The 18,769-nt window shown below is 33.9% G+C and overlaps 2 protein-coding genes across 2 annotated transcripts; one reads left to right on the top strand and one right to left on the bottom strand.

Moving 5' to 3' along the window:
• Positions 1–4,665: 4,665 nt before the first annotated feature.
• Positions 4,666–8,434, bottom strand: LOC119635976 (SNF-related serine/threonine-protein kinase). Its single transcript, XM_038031031.1, has 9 exons — positions 7,856–8,434; positions 7,617–7,797; positions 7,340–7,558; positions 7,100–7,275; positions 6,685–7,036; positions 6,504–6,629; positions 6,322–6,445; positions 5,548–6,267; positions 4,666–5,421 (listed from the first exon to the last, which is right to left on the bottom strand). Exons 1-9 carry the CDS (start codon positions 7,914–7,916, stop codon positions 4,780–4,782), a joined length of 2,601 nt encoding a protein of 866 aa, XP_037886959.1. The 5' UTR covers positions 7,917–8,434; the 3' UTR covers positions 4,666–4,779.
• Positions 8,435–9,119: 685 nt separating this feature from the next.
• Positions 9,120–14,106, top strand: LOC119635997 (ubiquitin carboxyl-terminal hydrolase 20). Its single transcript, XM_038031064.1, has 5 exons — positions 9,120–9,417; positions 9,484–10,021; positions 10,081–11,828; positions 11,890–12,235; positions 13,656–14,106. The coding sequence occupies exons 1-5, from the start codon at positions 9,334–9,336 to the stop codon at positions 13,988–13,990; spliced, it is 3,051 nt and encodes a 1,016-aa protein (XP_037886992.1). The 5' UTR covers positions 9,120–9,333; the 3' UTR covers positions 13,991–14,106.
• Positions 14,107–18,769: the final 4,663 nt, after the last annotated feature.

Below are 18,769 nucleotides of genomic sequence, written 5' to 3'. Positions count from 1 at the left end.
AGACGTACAAGGGGAGATGAATTTATATTTTTGATACATTTATATAACGTGGGCCGCTAAGTATGTATAGTTGTTATGGCTACTTGTTAAGAGATGGCGCTGTTAGACCAACTGTTAAATAAAAGTTAATATTTTTTGTTTATATATTGATGTATTTACACATGAAAATCAGCTAAAATACATTAACAGACGAATTCAATTATTATTAAAAGCTAGTACAAAGTGTATAAGTGAAAGTAAAGAAAAAAGAATTGATCGTATTAAAAAATGCGGAAGTTGTCTTCGAAGAAATTAAAGTACATATTTGCTGTATATTTATGCTGCTCAGGTATAGGTTAACAAATGGACAAACTCATGCGTTTCAACAATTAAAGACATTGAGAATGCTGGATCGAAAATCTATGTTATTAAGAGGTTTCATTTCTCTCGATATATTATCTTATTATATAAATAACTTCGCTTATTTGAGCGCGAGAAAATTTTCTTATTTTTCTAACATGGTGGTGCATGTGGTGACAGGTAATATATTTTCCTGCAAATTTTAAATAAATCATACAACGAAATTATGTTCTTTTTTTCCATAGTAAGTTTCAAAAATTATTTTTGCAAGTAAGTAAGTAAGAAAACCAGCTGATAATCCGAATTGTTCAGATTAACTGGATTGAAGTTTAATTTCTCATTTAACAGAACTGCGCCCTCAATTTCTATCACACTTTAACAAAATCGAAGCGTTGCAATTTAATGAAAGCACCTCTGTGTTCCCACGTGGTCCTTTTTTTTTTAAACCATGTAAAGGAAAAAACCAGCTAACGACTAACAAGAAAAAAAAATAAAAGTGAACATTGTTGAACTTTTTTATTGTCGGATTTAATGACCTCGCAACGTAGACCTAAAGTAAAAATGTTCTCTTGTATTTAATAAAAGTCAAGAAAACAAAACAAATGAATAGATTTGCGAAATAAGCTTCATGCATAACACAAATATTTCTTATTGGAAAAGAGCAGCTTAATAAAATCATTAAGAGTACATGAGAAAGCGCCAAAATAGAAACAACATAAACGCTAAAATTTACTCTTAAACAACGCCATGTCGATAATCAGTTTACAATGGTAGTCATTACGTATAAAAAGAAGAATCTTACGGTAAGAGATTACATATAATAAATAGAGAAACAGAGAGAAGAGGGAAATCGCATTTTTAGAGCTTGAGCTCTTAGATTTTTCGTAATTTTCAGGCACAAATCCATGTATTGGGCCTCCCAACTGGATCGACTCCTTTTGAATACATTATGGGAGATAATACAATATCAAAAATTGTGTTATTAATAGTAACCAAACATTTCTAATAAAGTTAAAAAGTTATTTGTATATATATATACTTTATCTTGCTTGCTGCTTTCTCATTTTAACAGAATTTCTTAAACGGCTTTGTCACTTTAACAGAATTTCTTACACGGCGTTGCCAGTTTCATGTAACGATGATAAAGATATTTTATTGACCAATTTTTTCATTAGAAGCATCTCTGCGCTAAAAATTTTCTATTGACCATTGCCCATTTTTCTTATTTATTAAAAGCAACTCCGTGCTAACAGTTTTTTAGCCAGAAATATTTGACAATCGCATGTAAAGGTTTATTATATTGGAAAAATTTTTACAACTTTTTTGAAAATAAAAGTGGTGATTTTAGAAGATTCGGCCAAAGTCGGCTTTTATTATAGAACTCATTTCTTTCAAAATTCAGTTTTTTGCTGAGAGTTTCCTTAATCCCTCGACTTCGAAGATCGAAACAAGATCCCATTTGCAATTATCGAACAGGAATATTTATAAAACGCACTATATCTATATATATATATATGAATCCGTTTATATTTTTTACGTATCTTGTGCAAGAATTGAATCAATACAAAAATGTGCGAAGTTTGCACAAAAGCAAAACCGTATACCGTGGGTAAATATGAAACCGGAATTTACTCGCAGATGCACGTTTGAATTTGTGTTTTTTTTTAGTACTTTGGACATCAGGCAACGAAGAGCTGCCGTAATGTAAAAATTGTTTTTTTAATAACGAAAATGTCAATTTTTGTGCCAAAGTAAAGGGTATTCACCGGTAGCAACAAAAGAAATGTAGTTTTACTTCGTAGCGTACGACGTCGTCGTTTTACATCGTGGGGAGGACAAGTAGAGAAGTAAATCCATGTTATGAACCATATGCGTAAAAATCCGCGGGTAAGTTCAGGCACACCATCCAAATCGATTACGAGACTGAATCCGGCGAAACAAGAACACTACGAACAACAATTGATCAATTTTAACTGTTCATTCTTCAAAAACAGAACGACTTATCAACGAAGTGAATGCAAGATCATTGATTACATAATATCTGCTCCGTACAGCAAAACTCCTGCGTGTTGCCTTCAAATCAACCAATTACAGCTAACTCGCCAAACTTCATTCATTCATTGTATCACTCATCACTGGTTTGCACATATTTATCGAACAGTGTTTAGTTTTTAGCAAAATGTACCGAAATGACTCAAAAGACTGAATAAAATATTTTTCATAATTTTCATGCAAAAAAGATGTGCTTTTTATGCAAAAAATTCCCTTTCATATGTACATATCTGGTTAATATGTGCGGAAGGAACTTGTTTGACTGAAAAATGAAAAAAAAAAAGAGTTGAAAAGTACACAATACTTGCTCGAAATTTCAAGTGATTTAATATGCTTTCTATTTCTTATATAAGTATTATAAATAATGTAGCCGAGCAAATCAAAAGATTTGATCCGAGCTGAGTATAATAGCATTTTTTGTTTCTAAGAGGGTAGAAGGGCAGATGACAAAAATACGTGGACAAATGGACAACGCTGAATTAATTGTGCAGGCTGATTATAATCACTCTCTCTCTTCCCTTGAAGGTGTCATTTAAGCTGCATAGGACAACATGAAGTGATAAGTTTGGTATGCTTAATAAAATTTTGAGAAAGCGATTTCCTTTCAAGCAGGTGGATTGACAGGCAATGCTAAATTGATGCTGATCAAGAATCTACATACACGATCTTTTGGTCGTAATCGGGAAGACCACAAGTATCAGGTCGAGTTCGTCGGTGTTTGATACGATTAGAATAACATTTCAAACGGGTTTGACAGCATCTGCATCCTACACAAACGGACGCCGGTGTGTACTGTTTCACGATGCGAAAAACATTTGCCACAAAACTTGGTACAAAAGTTGATAGAATTACGACAGATTTTGGAGATTGTTTTACGCTTTTTATCTTAAATCGCATTTGAAAGGCTTCTTCCCAGTATGCGACCTTTCCTAGTTGCATTGAAAGTAAGAAACAGCTGTAGCATATATAGAAAATAATCCCTGGTAGTTGCGTCGAACTGAAATGAAAGTGAGAAATAATTTCCTATTTTGTATAGAAAATAATCCATGGTAGTTGCATTGGAAGCGAGAATCAGCTGTAGCTTATATAGAAAAAAATCCCTGGTAGTTTCTGCAACACTCTTATAACGCTAGTTACGGTAGCTGTTTTACCTTTCCACGTTGTGAACTAACTTTTAGCGGCCTCACGGTTTTTCAAAATTGCGTTACCGTGACAGACGCGTTTGCCTACTTTTTTTAAATGACAATGGGCAATGGACCTTGCTATTAATAATTACATGTTTTATATATATAAATATATACAAAATATATAAATATACATAAAATATGTAATAAAATGCATAAAAATATATCAATATATACATAAGTATATGTATAAGCATAATGTGAACGAATTCTGCCACTTTTGCGGACTGCACGAGGAAATATCTAATTCATCTAACGGGGATTTGTACTACTTTAGCAAACTCCTTGAGGAGTTGACTCCCTTTTCCCTTTTCACTTCCGATTGAAGGTTATATGGAACAGAGTTCATAAGTTGACAGTTCGATTCAAATTTTTCGCCTATTACCGAAGGGTATGATTCAGCGATTTCTCAATGATGTTTACTTTGATTTAGAATCAGCTGCGCATATCTCAACCCACATATTTGTTGTGTGCCAATAACACTTCCCATCTAAATATTTGCCTCTTATATTAATATGAGAGAGAGTATGTTCAGTGCATTTAAACTTTAATATATAATGAAAAATAACCGTTATCTCTCGGCTTAAGCATGCATTTTTTTTTTCTCCATAATACTTAAATTTGCATTATTTTCTTTTTCAATAATGATTTTAGTGGTTTCTTTCTTCTTTTTTTTTCTAAATTATAATCACTAAACAAACATTGCATTGCATTGAATAGTTGAAGTAAATTATTTGCAATAATTAGTATGTAAATATATTATGTATGTATTGTATATATAAGTTACACTTAATTTAGTAATCAATATAAAATAAAAAATAACTATGCATAAAAATATACGTATGTGATTGGTTTTCTTGTAAGTGTGTGTATAATTATTTTAGCATATAATTTCATTTCACGGTATGTTTTCACTAGAGGCAACAAAAAACTACGTTTTAAACAGGGAATTTAATATAAGGGCCCTTTGTTTTTATTTAAAAAAAAAAAAAGAAGAAAAATAATAAAAAAATAATAATAAACAAAAACACTTGCAATAGAAAAATGCTTCTTTTGCTGCATATACTGTTTTCATTTTTTTTTTTTTTTTTTTTTTTTTTTTAAGTTATATTTCTGTGTGTAGGTTATACCAATGCCTTATATGTTTAGTTTTTGTGTTTCTATTATATATATTTTTTTTTAATGATGACTTAGTGCGTTTTTATTAAGAAAAATTTACTACGGGGAAATATTTGCCTAGTTTACGAATTTTTTTAATGGTAACAAAACATTTCGAGCTAGTCGTTTGTAAGGTCTTGGTTAAGCTCTTCTCATGTAATATCAAGTCAATTTCCTCTATGGAATTCAATTTATAAATGCTATTGCCAGTACTGTGATTGTGCTGCAAAGAATTATTATTATTGACAGTGCTCCTAATTGTAAGAGTGTTGCCGTGTTCTTTGATAATGTTCAGCGAATTACGGAACTGTTCTGTATGGTTAGAATGGTTTTCGGATCCTTCGTCATCGTACTCTTCTTCTTTTGCTTCGGGAAAAGCATGTAGATTGAATAAAGAAATGCGTTGATCGTAATTGCACTGCGTTTCAGCGTAAGGAAACGACGATCGATGACGCAACAGATCGTATTCTTGTGCTTCCGTTATTCGATCCAATGATTGGCTTTCTCGAATTCGCCTCCGCCGTGAATTCAAATTAACAGCTTGCAGTTGCATTGCTTTCTCCGCTAGGGAACAGTGCTTATCATTGGTAGCAGTAGAACCCTCTTTTGACTGTTTGTTCTTGCACTTGTGATTATGACCATAAGAATGCGTTGACGATTTATGATGCCGCGTATCCTCCGATTTATTCTAGAAAAATTGGACAGAAATTAATAAGACTTGTAAGTATTTCCTCATAGGGAGAATAAACTTATGAATGAATGTTGAGCATAAATTGTTATAAGAAGTGGTTGCTGCATTTTTACATCGATGTACCTGAGTTTGTCCGTCCTTTTTGTTGTCGGTTACATTCGAGGAATTTGTCGTTATTAAATTAGCTGCATCATGACCTGCATGTGCGTCGGACGGTGGACAGCCCTGGTCCTGTGAGTCACTACTATCATCATGCGAATCGCGACGATGGACGCGAAATCTTGTGGGAGTATCACCTACGAATTTATGTATTTTCTTTTTACTGCGAGTCTTCGTATCTTCATCTGAAGCCTCTGAACTGCTACAAGATGGTGTACGAATCTTGTTAAGCTTTGAGTGACGCCTATGGTGCGTAAGCACCGGATTCTTACTTGACTTTAGTTTCAATTCTTCTAAGCCTCGTAAAGTATCTTGTATCTCTAAAGATTCACTTATAGTTTGATTCGAGTTATTTATTGTGGCTGTTAAATCTGCCACTTTATCAGTGCTTTGAATATCCATTTCATTCAGCTTTTGTGCCAGGGTAGCGTCAACGGATACAACCATTTTTGTCTGGGTCTCAATGGTATCCAGCACATCGCCACCAGCACCAATATCATCTATATTTGACTTCTTAGAGCTATTTAAAGCTCTTTCCTGGACTGAACGATGAAGACGACCGTCTGAAATTGACTCACGGCGCGTTATCGCCACTTTCAATTCATTTCCCTCGCAAGACAATTCGTGCGAAGACTCTTCTTCATCTTCTTCACGAACAATGCTGCATTTTCGGCTGCGTTTGTCCTGCGATCACAATCAGATTAATATACTTAAAGTAATTGAAGTGGCACAACTTACATTTCTTGATTCATTTTGTAAAATTTCTGGACTGCAGATAATATTAATAGGCACTTTCACGGGTTGACCGGTTTTGCCTATATCCGCCCCCTGCACAGATCCCATACCAGCACTGAAGTTGCTTCTATACAAAAAATGTGCCAATCAATTTGAACAAACACAGATTAATAAATAGATTTTACTTCATTTTGCCTAAAGAAAGGAGGGAATTTTGCCTCAACTGCTCTTCACGTCTTTTTCGTAAGCGTATTTCAGCCAATAAAAAATATGTGGCCGTTATATGATTGTATTTATCCTTATCCAATGCTCTGGTGAAAAAAGAAGATTTAGTGACAATCTTAAATGGTCTCTTAAACTACGCACTGAAGAATTTCCTCCTTTGAGGCAATGTTGCCATTAATCATTTTCTGGACAATGAAGGCGTGATCTTCTTCACTAATCTGTTCACGCTTAACCAATGGCAGAAAGTCGGCGTCGTCAATTTCAGCATTTTCCTTAACCCATGGATCGGCAGCAATTTGTTCGATTGTAGCACGTTTTTTGGGATCTCTTACCAGCATCGAACCTATTAAGCGGCGACAATCGGGTGACACCTGAGTTGGCACCGTATATTTACAATCCATTATCATTGTTAAAGTTTCAGAGTCATTCGCCTTTTCGAAAGGCGGATTGCCACATACAAGCATGTATAAAATAACACCCAAAGACCAAATGTCTAAAAATGAAAATAAATTTTTACTAATTTCGTGAAATAAAAATTGCAGGTTGACTAACTTACCAACAGCCGGAGCATCATAGGAGTCCCCCAATAAAATTTCGGGAGCCGAATAAGCTAAACTTCCGCAAAAAGTTTGTAATTTCTGTCCAGGTGAAAATTTATTACTAAAGCCAAAATCGGTTAACTTTACCACGCCAAGTTTTTCAAAAAACACCACATTTTCTGGTTTCAAATCTCTTAAAAATGGGGAGAAAATTTTTAAGAAAATTTTAACTCTTTCTTCTTAAGTATTTTACTAACCTGTGCACCACATGCAGCTGATGACAATAGGTGATGGCACGCAAGATTTGACGAAAATATTTGCGCGCTAAATTCTCTGTTAAGCCACCATCGTGTTTCATAATATAATCATAAAGATCACCACCGTCACCCAGCTCTAGTACTAAATAGAGTTTGTTTTTTGTATCGATTACTTCATACAGACGTACCACATTTGGATGCTGCACTAATTTCATGCACCTGCAACAAAAGCAAGTATAAGCATATGTATATATGTATACGGTTGGTTCTACTTTACCTTACTTCTTGAAATAAATGAGCTTTCGAAACATCATCTAATTTCGTTTTATCAACTACCTTAACAGCAACTTTAGCTCCAGTAAATACATGGCGAGCTAATTTCACTACAGCGAAATGTCCGGAACCCAAAGTTTCCTCCAAATCATATAAACCAGCAATTTGTCCATCGTACGAAGCCCCTCCAAAAAACAAAAACAAAAAAATTAAGCGTACATGTTTGTTTATAATTCTTCTTACCTCCAGTCGTATGAGCAGCTGCTGATGCTTCTAATGTCCTCGTATGTTGCTGATGTTGCATATCAATACTTGCGTTTACACGCGTAAATTTTGTGTGTATGTGTACTATTTATTTACTTATTTTTTAAGCGTGTACGTTGCGCAAGGTTTTTATATTTATCCATGTACACATACACACACACAAAAAATTTTCCTTCTTCTTCTTCTTCTTCTTCTCAGGAGAAGAATCACTTACAAGTATTCTTTCTTTTTTAATTGTTTAAGTAATGTAATTTTTTTTCAATTCCACAAATGCCACTCGCATCCCACTTTACGGCACCTTAACCAGTAACCACACAGACACTGTATGCGAATTCAGATCATCGCGGGTATAAAGATTTTAATGGCACAAATCTGTGTATCCCATGCTTCACAAGTGAAAATCGATTCTGCGGCCCTAAGTAAGTATCACGGTGCTTATAAATGCCAAAATCTAAAACAAAACCACTTAATATGCCAAATACTGATGATTCATATAAAAACTTTTCAATGCACAGAATTTTTTTCAATCTTCTTATTAAAAAATTTTATACTTTTCAATTTTTATACAATTTGTTTTTAATTTTAAGTTCAATAGAAAAAAAATTGCAGTAATGACAACTTATTGTTACAGTAGAGAACTAAGCGTTTTCTTTTGAGATGAATTTTATTGAAGTCTAACTACGTTTCTTTCTTATAATTTACAGTAAAGTGCCAAACGACTTTTCAGTTTAATAAGAATTGAGGATTTTTTTTTTTTTTGCTCCTTAGCTTTAAAAGAAAGAATTATGTCTAGAGTATAGTGAAGATTGCTTATATTGACTAAAATCTTAAAAATAAGTTAAATGATTTTGCTCGTTTAATTTATGAGTAGATAAATGAAAGAGAGGGAGAATCTTAATTCATAAACAATTGAAATGTAATTATTTAATGATTGATTATTGATTAATAAAATTAAAAATTTTCTTATTAGGACAGCATTAATTCATATACTATGTATAGAACGTTAGATATATGACAGCAGTTTTTAAGAAAGAATATATATGTTTATATAGGGCGTTTGATCTGAGCATAGCTTTTTTGAATGTAATTTTCAATAAAAATAAATTTAAAAAAAAGAAAACGAAAAAATTATACATCGCGAAACAATGTTACTCATCGCATTAAGTTTTATATTATTTTAGTCGAAATATTAAATTGTGGTCGAAAAATTCGATGCAATTTTCTCATCCTTTAAATTTCTACAGTTTGTCCATCTCAAAAATCGGTGAAAATTTTGACAATCGGTAACATTGTCATAAAAAATTACAATAATCGTTTAATTAGTATACGAAAACTGCTTTTATGTAAAATCATTAATTTCTAAATCCATCGAAAGGAATATAAAAACTTCGTTTAACCAATTGAAATACATTGTAATGGTTTTAAAATAAACAATAGAGAAAAAGTGCACGAACAAAATGAATGCGACGCGCCAACCTTGCATTTGCCAGCATTTAACGGCGGAACATTTCACTTTGTTGGATATTAAACAGCATAATACGGTAAAGTTATTTCTTAAGTTGAGAAATTCTAATTGTTGACATAAAACTGTTTAATTTCAATCGCAGCTATATAAATGTGCCAATTGCCAGTATTCCGGACCAAATTTATGGATTTGTTTGCATCAAAAATGCCTTCAAGTCGGTTGTTCTGAACAAGTTAAAGATCACAGTACAAAGCATTTCGAGAATAGTATAAATCATGATTTGCATTGTGTACAATTAAATTTGTCATCGCAGCGTGCTTGGTGTTATTTGTGCGAACGTGAAGTCTCATTGGATGGAGCATCTAGACCCGCTCATGTTGGCGATCCTCCAACAGTTAAGTCAATACATGCTTCTGATGACGATGAAAGTTCTGATTTTGAGTGTTCTTATGGCATGGGTACGGGATTGGTAGGTTTGCAGAATATAGCGAATACCTGCTACATGAATTCGGCTCTACAAGCGCTAAGCAATATTTTTCCAATGACTCATTACTTTTTGAATTGCGGCGATTTGGTAGATCATATAATTGAACAAGGCCAATCGCGCTGTAGGGTCGGACTAGCCAAGAGCTATCAACGTTTAATTTGCGACATGTGGCGCAAGCGAGACAATAGTAAAGGTAAGATTGCTGACAAAATATGTGAAATTATTCGTAATTAAAAATGCTGTATTTGGAAGGTTACGTAGCGCCACGCAGTATATTATATGGCATACGTAGTGTACACCCTATGTTTCGAGGCTTTCAGCAACATGATACTCAAGAATTTTTAAGGTGCTTCATGGATCAACTGCATGAGGAACTGAAAGAGCAAATTAGTAGCAATTCGAGGATATGTGCGACTAAAAACGGTAGTGTCAATTTAAATGCGACAGAACAACACGAAAAGGACGAAGATTGCACGTCGGAATTAAGTTCTTCTTCATCTTCAGCGGAAAGTGATTTTATTACATGCGACAGTTCCATGTCTGAGCCGCCTAATGAAGAAAACAACCCATCCTCACCTACTACCACAGTACCGAATAACACCCATATTACCTCCAATGCAACCACATGTGTAGTAACACGTTCCATAATAAGCGATATATTCGATGGTAAACTTTTATCTTCGGTACAATGCCTTACCTGTGATCGAATATCAACAAGAGAAGAAACATTCCAAGACCTTTCCTTACCTATACCGAATCGCGATTTCTTAACGGTTTTGCATCAAGCACACAGCATTAGTGTTCAAAGCCTCAATTCTATTGATTCGGCGAGTTCAAGTCGAACTAATGAAAGCTGGTTGTCGTGGCTTTGGAGTTTGTTTCGATCTTGGCTGTGGGGGCCTTCGGTCACCTTGTATGACTGCATGGCGAATTTTTTCAGTGCTGACGAATTGAAAGGCGATAACATGTACAGTTGCGAAAAGTGCAATAAACTGAGAACAGGTGTCAAATATTCCCGTGTGCTCGACTTACCGGAAGTGCTGTGCATACATTTGAAGCGTTTCCGTCATGACTTGTCTTACAGTTCGAAAATTTCCTCACATGTAGAATTTCCTCTTGAAGCTTTTGACTTGCGACCCTATTTGCATAAAGATTGTAAATCCCAAGTGTCGCTTTATAATCTCGTCTCTGTTATATGCCATCATGGTACTGTTGGCGGTGGGCATTACACATGTTTTGCACGCAATGCGCTCACTGATCATTGGTACGAGTTTGATGATTATCACGTGAAAGAAGTAACGGCAGATGATGTTCGTAATTGTCAAGCCTATGTTCTGTTTTATCATAAACATAATCCGCAAATGGAGTTGTTGCGTTTCGAAGCGAACGTTTTGGCCGCCTCTTTCCCCGCCTCTCAAGCAGATTTACGTTTTTATATATCACGTGAATGGTTGGCGCGTTTTAATACATTCTCCGAACCAGGACCGATTAATAATTGGACCATTTTGTGTCCCCATGGAGGTGTTTTACCATCCAAAACAGACATCATGTCAAAGTTGGCAATACCTTTGTCGCAACAATTGTGGGAATTGCTTCAAAGTAAATTTGGTGGTGGGCCAGCTATTAATGTGTTGTTTGAATGTGAAAATTGTAAACGCACGGCGGAAATGCTTACAAGACGTCAATGCTATGAGCAGACAGTGTTTACACGATGTAGCGACGCCGAATTAGATTCATCAGCCATTTATGCTATTTCTATGGGTTGGCTACGTAAGTGGCAGCAATTTGCCCGAGGCCTGACACATAAGGAGCCAGGACCTATTAATAACACTAACATTATTGTAGCGTCCGGCAATGAATTAAGTCAAAAATTTTCACCAGTACGTGGCGTACGTCTAGGCTCAGATTATGCCCAATTGAATGCTTCACTTTGGCATTTCTTACACGGCATATATGGTGGAGGGCCTGAAGTATTGCTACGACCGCCACTTGCCGAAGAGGTGACTATATAATTAAAAAATAAAAAAATAATTTTTAAAAAATATTTTTTTATACTTTCAGATTGAAATTGTCGACGAAGACGAATTAGAGGAAAGTAGTGGTCTGGGTACAAATATATCGGATACCGAGAGCAACATTGGATATCAGGGGTATGCCAAGTCAAGTCCTGATGTAGCGGATAAATTAAACCACGGACAAAATAATATATGCAAAGAACAACAGCCACAACAAAAACATTGCGCGAAGAATTTAGACCAAAAGTTACAGGAGATAAGTAGAGTTCAAACGAAAAGAGCTGAGAGAATTAAAAAATCCATCAAAACCAAAACCTTAAGTAATAACATTCGCAAGAAAGGCAAAATTAAACGCACAGATTTACGTCATGCGGATCTATTTGGAGCCAAAGGTAAGTAAAAAAAGGCACTAGTAATAAAACTACTAAATTGAATAATAATTGAAGTCCGATCTACACTTCTCTTGATGATTCTCTTCAAAAGATTTTTTCTGGGCTTGTCAACAAATCTCGAGAGGCTGTTGTTAATATTTTGCGCTTACAAGTAGAATGATAAAACTGTAATAGTGTACATCTTCAGCGACAACAACAGATAATTTGGTTAAGTTAAAATGGCAGTTCGTTAGGAGACTGAAGAAGTCGAATTTGTTTAAGGCACTTAAGTAGACGCATTGTGAAACTTCTCAGCACTCGCGGACTTTTGCAAATGCCAGGGCTTTAATCGATTTATTAATAACTTCGACGATACTGAAGAGAGATCATCGAGATCAGGAAAGGGCAAGAACAAGTCAGGCGCCTGGTCAGTTCGGTTGTTCGTTTCCGGTTCGATTCGTAAAGTAGATTCGGCCACACCATTTATTATTAAAATTATACTCACCGAGGATGCCGCACTTGTCTCTGGCCGGGACAGTGTGTTATGTTAAGTGCTCTTTAGTCGTCATTAAAATGCGAATTTTTAAGTGTTCTCTATGTTATGCGCTAAAGAGGAACAACGTAAAATTAGTTCGTTTTTCGTAACTCAGTACGGTGGGAATTACCGCGTAGTTTTCATTCTTCAATATTGCTTTGGGCAAGGTCGTTATAGACAAAAAATTATTATCAAATTAATAGACCTCTATAATCAGGCTAACATTAGAGTATGATAGCGGTTTCACCGTTAGTAATTAAAAAGACGAATCTGAAAAGTTACTTTAGGACCAAGGGATGACTGAGATTATTGGTACGACATCTCCTTGAAGTATCAGCAAGACGATAAACTTTACTATTTTGGAGCCAGTTAGTGAATAGAAGTGAAGTTACTTCTATTCATCCTTTTTTATTCAAAATTATGTTAAAGAATGTGTTAAGAAAAAAGCAAGCCTTGCTGTAAGAGTTCAGCACTGCTAAATGCTCTCTAAACTATGTTTATTAGGATGTATTTGAGGAGGTTATTTCTATGTGACCCACAAAGAATGAGCAGCTATTCTGTCATTCCCTGTTACATGCTTGCTTAATTTCCGCCATCGACCCCTTCAGGCGTGTCATGGTAGTGCTCGTACGGCGTGCTTTAAAAATGCAAAAGGTACGTAACAATGCGATTGCAGTTTAAACGGACGGTCGGGGTAGAGAAAGGCAGAAGTTCCAAGGAACTCTAGCTACTAGGGCACATTAAATTCATGGAGCATCGACTGTTTTTAGCTGCATTTTTATGGAAATTTGTGTCGGATTGTGATGTTGTTTGAATTTTTGTGAATATAAAATAAAATACCAGTGCCACTTTTTTCTCTCATCAGTTACCAGATTACAATCAACTAAATATTTTTTTTCTTTTTAGGTAATTATATAAGCAAAGACAGAGAAAGTGTTACGCATTCCTTTAAAGAGGGACAACCCGGAGCAAGTTTTGCATATAAAGCAAAAAATGTATACAATGCTAGCGATGAAAATCCAAATGAGACATTTGCCAAATTCACTTCGACACCATTCCCCGCCAATGCAGTTCGGTCAGATAAATCTTTAGCTGACATAAAAGGGACGCCAGAAAAAGAGGATAGCGTGGCAGATAAACCCTATTTTGAAAAATATGGAAAAACCAAAAATTCAGTTATTTTGAAAAAGTTCCAACTGTTAAATGATATAAACAATGGATTCAATGAAACTGACGTTTAAATAGATACCTGAAAGCTGCATGTGCATATCGTATTTGTCTAAACAATTGATTGTAATTTCTTATTAAACAATAACTATTGTATATGTTTTAGAACAATTGAAGATATGGGTAGAGGCTCTTCATTAAAAAAATCTCTAATAAAAAATTATTCTAATTTATGTGTAGCGTATGAGAAAAAATTAAAAATATTTTGTAATAATAAAAGAAGACTTCTTACGGTGAATAATGAGAGAAACTACGCTTGCTTAATATTAGGGTACTAAAATTTCATACTTTCATCAAGATACTTAGAGCATCCAGAAAGAAGTTTCAGAAATCCATAAAGTCTTGCCCTATTATTGATGATTATCAAGTCTAGACTGTTGTAGATAAGTTTGTAAGCCCACCTAATACTTAATGGTCGTGATTAACATATTCACGGATTTCTACAAAGTATTTTCGATCCAAATGACTAAAGCTTTTAAGTCTTAGTCAGGAAGTTCGTGAGGAATAGAATTATAAACAGTGCTTGTTGCTATATGTTTGGATTGGGTAGAGAAATAGGTCCAAGAGAATTAAGACTATTCGAGTAACGACGGCGAGAGCATAGTTTGCAATCTTGCAAAACATATTCCTTTGCACCTTTAAAAATCTGAACTCTCCTCTGATAATTGTAAATCGATTTTTTTTTTGTACACAATGGAAAGCTCATCTCCCAACTTTATTGTAAATAATTAAATAGATATACATGTAGTGATTGATAGGAACTTTAAGCTGATTTCAATAGAAATGTATTAAGAAAAGTCCATCAGCTTTCCGTGAAACTTCATACTTCGTAATGTTATCTTTGAGAAATGCTTCACACGCCCGTACTTTTGCCAGGATCATCGTGGTCCTGTGTTTAAAATAATTTCCTTTTTGTTTTTTCGATTTACAGACTTCTTCTTTTTATTATTTCTCTCGCGTTTCTTCCTTCTGCAAGACGTGTATCCTCTTGAAGCACTTGCCGCGCGTCCTCTTCAAGCACTTGGCATGTATATGGCGATATATTTGTCTGAAAAAAAATATAAAATTATATATAAAATAAATAAATTAAAATATTTGTACATACCCAACGACATATTTATTGCATCCATTCATTTTTATATTTCATTTTCTCTAAAGGCAGTGGCCGATGCTTTGGAGCGTGATGTAATTAATGGTTCAATAAATATTTTGCAAATTGTTCTGCTAGATTTTTTTTTTTTTTAAAAACCATACACACAAACTCGTATTTAATGAGTTATATTGTTATTTAACTAATCAACGTATGTGTTTAGTCGCTCATAAACTTTTAATAATTGTATGTAAATAAATAACTGGTCAGTGTTTGTTTTCTTTTTTTTTTCTCTCTACTATTTGTTACAAATTTATTTTTAAAAGGGAAGTTCTTGAATACTTACCGCCTTTTACAACGTTGTAAATAAAAAGTAGTCATTATTTTACTATCGCATGGGATTTTTTTGTGAGGTATTTTAAAAATGGGAATGTAACTGATATGAATTGTTTCATTCGGTTATTATTCCAATTTTATTATATAATTTATATAAGAATGTATTAAATGTGTTCATGTCGGGGAATACTTTTCATGGTAGAGGATCTTTACAATTTTCATTTATTGAAAATCAAATTTTTATTACTCCTACGTCCGATCTAGGTTTCGAAATTGACCGTTAGTTTCCATTTCTTTTGCACACAATCCTAGATCAATTGATTCTAGACATTTCTAGGCAATCTGCGTTGTTGTATGCCGCCAATATGAATGAATATAACGCAGGTGCACAATTTGTGCTGAAGTTAGAAATGGAAACTGACAGTTTGATTTAATTATGGGAAATCTATTTAGAAAAATTTCATTTCATGGAGATAGGATGATTCGGTCAAAAGAAAGCGTATGTTTGTGAATGACAAAGCGTTTTGGTCAATTTTAAATAATTTTATATGCGTATGTTCATTGGAATATGCCACAAAATATTTCTAAATTTTAACAAGAAGTTGTTGAAGGTGTTCTGTTTTTCATTATGTTAAAATACGTTTTACTTAGTGAATTATTTTTCGTAAATGCGGTTCAAATTTGATTGATTTACTTTTCATGTAAAATTTTTTTTGATGAAAAAATTTTCATCATAAATCATTTTTCGCACTTAAGGTCTTACACTTTCTGAGAATCCTTGTGTGCGATGGTATCCAAAAAAATACGCTTAGGTTATATAAAATCAATAAATCAATTTATGACGTCATCATTATTTTTTTATTCTACGCTACTTGCAGTGTAAGGGTATGTTAAGTTTATTTGAGACGTTTTTTATTATCTTGATAGACACGGAATCAGCTTCTCATGTAGAAGCTTCAGTTTCTTTATAAGGGTAAGAAATATATATCAAAAACATTTAATGAAATATTTAAAAATTTCTATTTATTTGCTAATTTTAACTTTAACTGATGTGGTTTTATTATCATTTTCGCTCGAGGAAATTTGAAAACGTTTATCGATTCTTTTGGGCTTTTTAACTTCACTCCGAGACTTCTTCTTCTCATTTGGCTTGGATTTCGATTTCTTTTTTTGAAATTTTTTTTTGTACCTATGACTTTAAAATGTTGATCTTCCATCAGTTTCGACAACTATTTGCTTTCCGAACCCTTCAGACGTTCTTTAGGCTGACCCTTCGATTCATCCATTTTATCTTTTTGTTGCTTTTTATAACTAAAAAGAACGATTTTGCTGTGAACAAGAGATGAATAGAAGTTAAAGTGGTTTTCAATCAATTTTTATCTAGTTATTTGTACTTAAACTCTATACTACTCTCTCTACTCTCTCTCTCTCTCTCTCTCTCTGTATACGAGAAAAATATGTAAAATTCTTATAAATTATGGAAAAAAATATTCATAATAATAATTTTCGAAACAAGTTATGAAGTGTTTGAAGTGTTTGATAGGAGACAAGAAATAATGAACTATAACATTGTGAAGGCTATGTCACTTTTTTCCCAAAGAACCTACAAAACATTAACGTATGTATCCCCATGTTTTGTCTTGTTTCCTTTTTCCTTCCTTTTTAGTCGAACTTACTGCCTTCATAACATCAGTTTAGAGGAGTTTTTTATCACAACTTTTTCGATATTAATCAATTCCGTTAATGCAATAAAATACAATAATTAATAAAAAAAAAAAGAAATGAATTTATTTATCTTTTATTATATCATAATAAAAAACAAAAATAAAAACAACATTGAGACGTGCAATTTGTAAACTCATTTCGCAGTAGCAGTGACTGCATAAATTTGAAATGTCGCTTGCAACAACGCCAAGTTTAGTACTTTAAACTTGCTCAAGATAATGTATGAACTAACTATTCATGCGCTGTTCTTTTCTATATTTTCGTTTAAACATAACAATAATAAAGAGCCAACAATACCATTATATAATTTATTAATTTTAATATATCGAATATTTAAATGAATTCCTTTCACTTCACAATTCCAATGAAATTATCTCAAAATGCTGTGTTTATGGCAACCTAGTGGACGTTTCGTTTCGTTTATTTAAAATATATTCCATGTATTGAGAGGAAGACTCATCTGAGACTCACATCCTTTCCCTGGCAATATCGTTGGTCTCTCCTTCGTTTCTAATAATTTCGAATAATTGCATTATTAAGAAATAAAAGAAGAAAAGATTCATTGGGAAGAGATTTTGATTGCATCTATTGTTAGGTGGCCTTTTTTTGCAACATTTAAAGGAAAGAATCCCAGCTAATGGTTTATTGGGAGAACAAAGGCATTTCAATCATTTCAATTATTTCACAGTGCACGTTGTTGAAGAAAAATTCTCGAGCAATTCTTTAGTGTAATGAAAAGAAAAGTAACACAGAAATAGCGAATGGCGAGGAGAGGATAGTACCAGCCAAAAAAAAAACATTTGAAAACAGTCGAGAAGCTAACCAGATACATTTCGATCAGGTGTCTACAGACGGAACGACCGCTTACAGCCGAAAGGTGGGCAGGCTTATTGGATGCGGATACAGCAACAGCAGCGCTACGCAAACCGAGGGCCATCAAACTGTCCTTTTTTTTTTGGGAGTGCGAAGTTTATTAGCGGCGTTCAACATGCTATTCAGCTATCCATTGACGTCCCATAAAGACGGAATGGAAAAAATATTAGAAGATAATCTTCCAATATGCGGGCTGTCATGGCAATTACGGCTTTGCGTGAAAATAATGTGTGCTTTTTGGAGTATTATTACCGAACTGAGCGAATGACTGCACTCGGCGAAGTGATGTCGGGTATGTAATCGTCGACGTTGTCCGACTATAATGTTCTCAGTTTTTTTTTTAATGTATTGGCAGTTGGTTTATTTTTTAAACTCACATTTTTTTTTCTTCTTCTTTAGAGTTAAGCAGCAGCACTTACGCACGTTTAAGCTCGAAAAATCTTCTAAAAATGGTTTTATTCAGAGATGGCCATGGCAATCGTCATATCCATTTATAATGTTAAAATAGTTACTTATGGAATAATCGAATAAGAGGAATTTTTGCACAGACGACTTTCCCTATTATTCCCTTCTTTTTTTTTTTTTTTTGGTTTACCATATTTAAAAAAATTACGTTGAGCTGCTTTTCATAGATCAATGCAAACTTCTTTTACATTTTAGCAGAGAGCAAGGACTTTGAATGGAATGTTAAACATTCTTTTGAGTTTTCCTTAATCATTGCAGTTTAAAGATTCTCAGCATGCACTGCATATATATATAGGATAATGAT

This window comes from Glossina fuscipes, unplaced genomic scaffold (genome assembly GCF_014805625.2).
Source record: "Glossina fuscipes isolate IAEA_lab_2018 unplaced genomic scaffold, Yale_Gfus_2 27, whole genome shotgun sequence".
NCBI lineage: Eukaryota > Metazoa > Arthropoda > Insecta > Diptera > Glossinidae > Glossina > Glossina fuscipes.
The sequence above is the reverse complement of the archived record's forward strand: the minus strand, read 5'-3'. Positions and strand labels throughout refer to the sequence as shown.

What these genes read in the sequence shown, in the direction of transcription:
- LOC119635976 (XM_038031031.1), bottom strand. Translation starts at nt 7,916, where the DNA reads ATGCAACATCAGCAACATACGAGGACATTAGAAGCATCAGCAGCTGCT. An exon ending in CATTTATTTCAAGAAGTAAG is followed by an intron (nt 7,559 to 7,616) that starts GTAAAGTAGAAC and finishes CTTTTGTTGCAG; the next exon opens with GTGCATGAAATTAGTGCAGC. An exon ending in TCAAAGGAGGAAATTCTTCA is followed by an intron (nt 6,630 to 6,684) that starts GTGCGTAGTTTA and finishes TTTTTTCACCAG; the next exon opens with AGCATTGGATAAGGATAAAT.
- LOC119635997 (XM_038031064.1), top strand. Translation starts at nt 9,334, where the DNA reads ATGAATGCGACGCGCCAACCTTGCATTTGCCAGCATTTAACGGCGGAA. An exon ending in GACCGCCACTTGCCGAAGAG is followed by an intron (nt 11,829 to 11,889) that starts GTGACTATATAA and finishes TTATACTTTCAG; the next exon opens with ATTGAAATTGTCGACGAAGA. An exon ending in GGATCTATTTGGAGCCAAAG is followed by an intron (nt 12,236 to 13,655) that starts GTAAGTAAAAAA and finishes TTTTCTTTTTAG; the next exon opens with GTAATTATATAAGCAAAGAC.